Source organism: Panicum virgatum, chromosome 5K (genome assembly GCF_016808335.1).
Source record: "Panicum virgatum strain AP13 chromosome 5K, P.virgatum_v5, whole genome shotgun sequence".
Classification (NCBI taxonomy): domain Eukaryota; kingdom Viridiplantae; phylum Streptophyta; class Magnoliopsida; order Poales; family Poaceae; genus Panicum; species Panicum virgatum.
The window spans coordinates 20,773,851-20,780,544 of NC_053140.1; the positions used below are offsets into that span (position 1 = coordinate 20,773,851).

At 42.8% G+C, this 6,694-nt stretch overlaps 1 protein-coding gene across 3 annotated transcripts; it reads right to left on the reverse strand.

Annotated features, from left to right (window-relative positions):
- Positions 1-5,915, reverse strand: LOC120706888 (respiratory burst oxidase homolog protein B-like). Of its 3 annotated transcripts, none has more exons than XM_039991639.1 (14): positions 5,626-5,915; positions 5,439-5,500; positions 4,026-4,602; positions 3,781-3,940; positions 3,512-3,560; positions 3,315-3,428; positions 2,805-3,239; positions 2,220-2,606; positions 2,047-2,139; positions 1,659-1,774; positions 1,460-1,562; positions 1,145-1,224; positions 544-1,055; positions 1-449 (listed from the first exon to the last, which is right to left on the reverse strand). In XM_039991639.1, exons 3-14 carry the CDS (start codon positions 4,564-4,566, stop codon positions 340-342), a joined length of 2,700 nt encoding a protein of 899 aa, XP_039847573.1. In that variant the 5' UTR covers positions 4,567-4,602; positions 5,439-5,500; positions 5,626-5,915; the 3' UTR covers positions 1-339. The 3 variants fall into 3 exon arrangements, with proteins under 3 accessions (XP_039847573.1, XP_039847574.1, XP_039847575.1); XM_039991640.1 differs by having other exon boundaries at positions 4,026-4,591; positions 5,626-5,805; XM_039991641.1 differs by lacking the exon at positions 5,439-5,500 and having other exon boundaries at positions 5,626-5,805.
- Positions 5,916-6,694: the final 779 nt, after the last annotated feature.

The following is a 6,694-nucleotide window of genomic DNA, read 5'->3' on the forward strand; positions in this document are numbered from 1 at the left end:
TACAGAAGCAACAAATGCAAGACAGAATGTAATATCAGGTCATCGTGTATCTTAAGTTTAATGTTACATGCTCGCAACTTTTAAATATAAAGGTAGTTTATCTATTTAGGCTACAACATTAATATTCACTCCATGGCTTCTTCCAGTGGCAGTAAACATGGATGAACACAGCATTCCTGCCAAAAAAGAAAGAAGGGTCCATCCTCCACTTTTGACATCTACAGGGCAACTCCTGTCATTTTATTTCTCTACCTGTATATACATTACAACCCTTATAATTCACATCCTGAAGAGCAAAGAACTAGGAGACCATACCCACATGCTTCTGGGATTACACCATTAGAAGTTCTCCTTGTGAAACTCAAACTTTGTATTTGTCTTGTGGGTGAAATCAGCTGACAGCTGCCGTAGCTGCGGCACCAGCACAGGCTCCCCACAGTAGAAAACTCCTGAACGTAAAGTTTTAATGTTAGTAGGAGTCTAGGAGATGAAGTCAATTGACATTTCGTACACCTGCTTTGACAAGATGGAAAGATGACATACCGACGCGTTGGTTCTCATGGTTCACTGCAACATGTTTGAAGACACTTCGCCAGTTAGGCCGTGCAAAATGTGTTTTGACGCTAGTTCCAGACAAGATATCCACTCCCTTCTTTGCATGTTGGAGCTCTTGCAGCATGACAATGAGTGCAGAACGTGCATCCCCTTCCTCGTAGACACTCGAGCAATGGTTGTGGAGCTCAATCACTCCATCCTTGTCCTTCTCAGCCACCTCGTTCATGACCCCTCGGAACCATTCAAAGGATCCCTCTTCTCTCGTCACCCAGTAAAAGTAGGCCCTCTTTGTCATGAACGGTCTCTTCTTTGTCTTTCCACTGCCCTCAGGCTCTGTGCCTGCAACATATCCCCCCTGTTGAATGTGGTTAAGCACATCCTTCACAATGCTAATCAGCGGAGTGGCTCCAATGCCTAGTCCAATGAGCAGTAGTACATCATATTCCCGGTAATCTTGCGCCGGAGCACCATATGGTCCATCAATAAGAAGTTTTGGGAATCTAGAGCATGTCAAAATTACGATAAGATAAATGTAAGAAACATATATTGTACTGTACAACATTTTGGAAACAATTCAAAGAAATTCTACCTGGCGTTGCTTTCAGAAATCCCCTTGGAAAGGTCAGCTCGAAGGAGTCCACTTTCTCCGTCAGTTGGAGGTCGGCATGCCTGGTTGAAATTTACGGTAATTATCAGTTCCATTATATAAAATAATTGCATTGGTATAACAAGAACAGACTTCACAAGTCACAGTTTTTCCCATATTTAGGAGTTTGCCTTGTTCCAGTATCTCATTGAGGGAGTAGATTTTTTTTTCACAAATATCTAGGAGATTAAATCTTTTTTTTTGAAAATAGGAGATTAAGTCTTGTTGCACCAGTAAAAAATTAAGGAGCCAATTTACCTCAGAGAAGACAGTCCTAAGCCGTGAAGTCCAATCGCCCCTTGTGCGAATGTGAACACTAAGATAATCGTCTCCTGGTGCTGAAGTGATAGAAAATGGGTGCCTGCAAGAGAAACAGATTATGCACTTTAGTCTTCTCTGTTCTGCTGATCGTATAGTCAAGGAACCTTTTCATCAAGAATGGGTGTAATGTGTCTACCATTCATACGGGGACACGGCACGGCAGTTTATAAAGATATACTGTCCACTCCGATATCTGAAACCAGGTGGTTTGGACATATAGAGAGCCAAGACATTCCCCGGATATACAGCAACCTATTGAGAGGGAGCAAAGTTAAAAGATACAAAGGAAAAAAACACTTAGTAAATGAGTTCTCGTAATAAGGAAAATGAAAATACTATGGAGGAAGTAGTTTTTTGTAGCATGAACAAAATATGCACTCAAATTCTGTTTGAGGAGTGAAAACCGATGGTAGGGGTGTACAACCACACCTCACACCAAATGAAGAATTAACGATGCTTAGTTGTGGTCATATTCAAGTTGAAAAAGATAAACAAGGCAAAACTAGGGTCATAATTTAAGGTACCTTCTGAATCCTAACTGCATCATGGCTCCTAAATAGCCGAAGAATGCGCTCACTTACATACAAGAGCACAGGAACAGCAAGGTACATCCAAGTCTGTCAATGATAGAAATGCTCTGTAAGTATTAACTTTCAGAAAATAGGTGTTGTATTACCAACAGGATACAGATGTTTACCGTTTTCTTGTACCATTTCCTGCTTAGATATAAGCAGATTCCATGGACGATGAGCAGTGCATATACAATAACGAACAAGTGGTGGGTAAACCAGAAGGCATTGAAGCCAGTCATTTTCTTGAGGGGATTAGAATCCTTGAGCCTGTCACGTCTAAACCATGGTTGGGCTAATACAAAAGCTATAGTCATAAGTACAACCATGACCACACCTGTCCACCCTTCAGTTCCCTTTACAAACCACCAGTAATTTGGTGGTCTTTTGTCCCCAAAGAAAGGCTTCATAGGTTCATAAGCAGCATCACTTGCATGGAGCAGCCGAGGAAAATCACATGTCAGGTGAGCACCTGCATGCAAAGCAACACCTACTGCAACACCTGCTGCTATTACCTGCACAAATTTTGTATCATGTAATTTCCATCTTACTCATAGCATGTTCAATGCAGAATTATCTATCGGATTGGAAGGTTAACAGTTCATTTTGGTTTGTCCTTTAGGATAAATAAGGGTTATGTTGGAAGGGAATGGATAGCTCCACTGGAAAGATTCATCGTTGTGGTCAAAACTAGCTGAGTTCACATGTTTTACCTTATGAAAGTTTATGTTATCATTGAAGGGCACAACGGCTCCGATCTTTGTCTTGGACCGAATCCAAGTTATTGTATTTCGGCAAACAGGAAAAAGAACCAGGGCCATATTGAATTTGAGAGTCTCTGCAGCACCTTTTGCAGTTGTCACACAATAACCCATAATGTCGAATACAGCTCGATTACGGTATTGGATAAACTTCCAAATGAAGAGGGCAATGCAGATTGAGAGCCAGAGAGTCATAACCCAAATACGCTTCCAGTTCTCCTCAAGGAAGTACAAGAACTCTTGCCAGTAGTGGTAAAATTGATTTGTGTCCTTGTTTGTAGCAAGCCTCATGCTAAGAGCTTTGCTAAGCTTTGAGCTATGTGTTGTACTTGATCTTGCAGCAGCTTGAGATGGTGACTGCAGCAAAAGTGCCTCCAGATCCTCAAGCTGTTAATTGTTTAACGTAAGTTAGTACATGAAATGCGCCAGAATTGTTGTGTTTATGAGTAATATTGGACAGACCTCTATGTATCCGAGGTTAGTAGGGTCAAGTTCTTCCATGATGAGCGCTGTGTACTCATCAGCTCGTTCCTTCAGCTTGGAAAGTTTGTTTGCTGATGCACTAAGGGTAATAATCTGAAAAGGGCAAAAGGCATATTAGCACTTTCTTAAAATCTAAAAATGTACAAACAAATCACATAACTCTTGGACTAACTGACCTCCTTAACCTCCTCTGCTGTGATCCTTCCATCAGCATTCTTATCAACCCTAGGCAGAGGAAACAACACACACTAATTGTGGAACTGTTGAACAAACAATTGCTACAAGTTACGTACAATAGCTTTGTTTGATTTTATTTTTCTGAGATTACGTGCTAGAAGAGCAATTGTTTTCATGTAGAATTGGATTTGGAAAACTACCATATTCAGTATTATATGTATAAAGGAAACCATGCCAAGACTGAAAGATTTTCATTAAAATTACTAACATGTCAAAGAATGTCCGGAGACGGTTGTCAAACCCCTGATCGCTGAGTTGCTCCCAGAAATCTTTCAGCTCATTCTTAGTCAGCACCTGATTCACTATCCCTCTCTTCCTTGCCAATGAGTCGAACACTTGCCCTGCAAACTCATCAGATCCTTCCATCCCTGCACAATCCGAAGCAATGCTTATATTGGTATTCTACAAATAACTGTAAGTAGAATACAAATTAACTACAGCTGCTGAAATTACCAATGCATTTCCCAAATCTTGAACGTAGCAGGACGCCATCGACCTGTAACTGATTGAAGCGCTTCTCCACTGCAGCCCAACCATCTTGGCCAACTTTCGCAGTTACAAACTGCAGGCCCTTCAATGCCACAGCAGCACCACTCTTGCTTCTGTCCAATCTCTTCCTCGTGTTCTTTCCCAACTGTGTCTGTTGTGCCTTATTGCTTGAGTTCTTCAGCTTTAGCCCGTTTGTTACCTGCCTTAGCTTTGATGCGAGTTTGCCGCTCCTTGATGAGGAAGGTGACACTAGTGACAGGCCGTCAAACCCACCACCATGCCCTGAGCCACCATCATCAACTGCTCTGACATCTTCTATTGCCACCGAATCACACTGTACATCAAGAGTGATCTCCAAAACCTCATCATCATCTTTGAACCTGGTTGTCTTCACACCCCTCCGGCTTGATTCTTCCAAGTTGCCACTGTGTGGGATTAATGTTGCGGTGTCATCTTGTGATCTCCGTGAACTGCCTAGGTCCGTGGCAGCTTCAGTGTCTGCCATCTTCTCTATCTCTCAGGCCAGAATTCTGCTTATGCTCTGGTCAATGGATATGTTAGTAGCAAGCAGGAAAATGGGGGAAGAACTTCACTGATTGCAAACAGTGCTTGTTCTTGCAACACTTAAATACTATTTATGGAAGCTGCAGAATGTCCTTTTCTTGTTCTATCCATAATCAGTCAATTAGACACCTTGCTAGAGTAAAATATCAAAGAAAAGTTCATTTTTGATGAAACAAATTGTTCAATAAGATTGAAACCATTTGCGGTCTAGGACTCTGGGTATAGAAAAAATTCTAAAAACACTGGCAAGCAGAGAGGGAAGTCAAAGGGAAGTAAGAGTGTAAGACTGGTCGTCTATGGTTCAATCAGATCCAGAGCTCGCATCAGAAAATAGAAATTTGCATATAGAAAAAAAAAGGATGAAGATGTTACTTCACTACCAAGATGGGGATAGCAACCCCAACGATTTGCCACCTCGACAACACCAGCAAGGTAAGGAACAAAAGGTACAAATTCAAAACTTTTTCAGAAAGAATCAGGGAACACTCCCAGACCGAAAGAAACTGCCCCCGGGTTTGAAATAGGTCCACACCACCCACACCAAAATGTCTCCTTCCGCTCAGATCTATTGGCCGCAGCTCTCAATTAATTCGAAAACGCAAAGCGCCAACCTTCCGCTCAACCGCATATTCATTTGTTACTCCAAGAAACGGCTAATTTTAAATGGAAAAGAAATAGAGAAACGCTTAGGAGGGAGTAGCAGCTAAGAAGAGCAGGGGAAAAAACTGAAACCAAGTGGAGAAGAAAATCAAGAACAGAAGAAGATAAAAAATGAGACATTTGGGAAACTGAGATCATGGAGAAGAACTCTACCTTAAACCCTTCCAGAAATTTCAGCCGGGGAATGGAACTCCGAGCATTTCTTGAATACCCCACTGAAGAACAGAGAAAATCCCAAAGACTTCAGTCTTCAGCACGCAATGGGCTTGCAGGTAGAACCCAAAAAAGAAAAAACGAGAGTAATTTCAGGGACTAAATGGGCAAGAGGGCGAGGTATTACCACACGCACGCGGCGTACGGCGAATCACAGGTACACAGGCCACCGGGCTTCAGCAAATGTAGGTGGGTTCGCAGTCGCAGCAGCCGGCGGGGAGGCTTTCAGGGAGGCAGATGCAAGTGCAGTGTGCAGGTGGTCGGGTACTAGAAAGCAGAACCACCCTCCCCTCCCTTCCCCTCAATGTGATGAACAATTAAGTAGTCCCTTGAGAAAACAACAAAGGAGGAGCGAGCGTGGTGGCGTGGTGCGTGCGGGGGGACTGTAGGAGCAAGCAGGGCGTGGCGTCGCTGTTTCTGTCAGTTTGTGGCGAGCTGTATTTGTACAGTATTTGTAAGGCTGGACAGCAAGACACCCTAGAAGTGTTACCTGCAAAACGCATGTGCTTTTGGTGGCATTACGAGTGGTAGGTTGGTGCTGCGGCCGTTGCTATTTGGCTTTGGACCTTGGGATTCGGGGACGTTGTCTGCTAATTCAGTTGAAATCACCTCATGAGAGGAAAAAAAAACTAATTATGTGAATGCAGCACGGTAAATTAGAGAATGGAACAGCTGTTTCCTGCAGCTCTTCACAGTTCAGAACAGTTCACATCAAAGCATGGATGCGTTAACAAGGTGAAACTCCAACATCTTCTCTTTCAGCGCAGTATAAATAGGCGTCTATGACAGAGTGAGAAATTTAAAATGCATCATTTAGTTGTCGAACTGTTTTACATGAAACAAAATACTCACTTTCATCGCTGGTGCCCCGGCAAGCAGGGTGTACTACGGGTGGAAAGAAGAGGCTCGTCGAAGGAGGAGAAGAAAGCTTTCATGGTGAGCCGAAGATGGATCATGACCGTTGGATTGGATGCATCATTGGTCCAAAATTCGGGTGTGTGTTGGGCAAAAATATTCGGATGGGCTGTAGTCATAATTAAACATAGGGTTAATTTGTTGAGTTATGGTATTGGGAAGTATCAGGGTGGTTTTTTGGACTTGGTCTACTTTTTTTTTTTACGAAACACACTCTACCCGCAACCCACCATGAAGCCTCCAGGAAACTAGACCCAGCAGAACCCTGATATTGTTGAAGG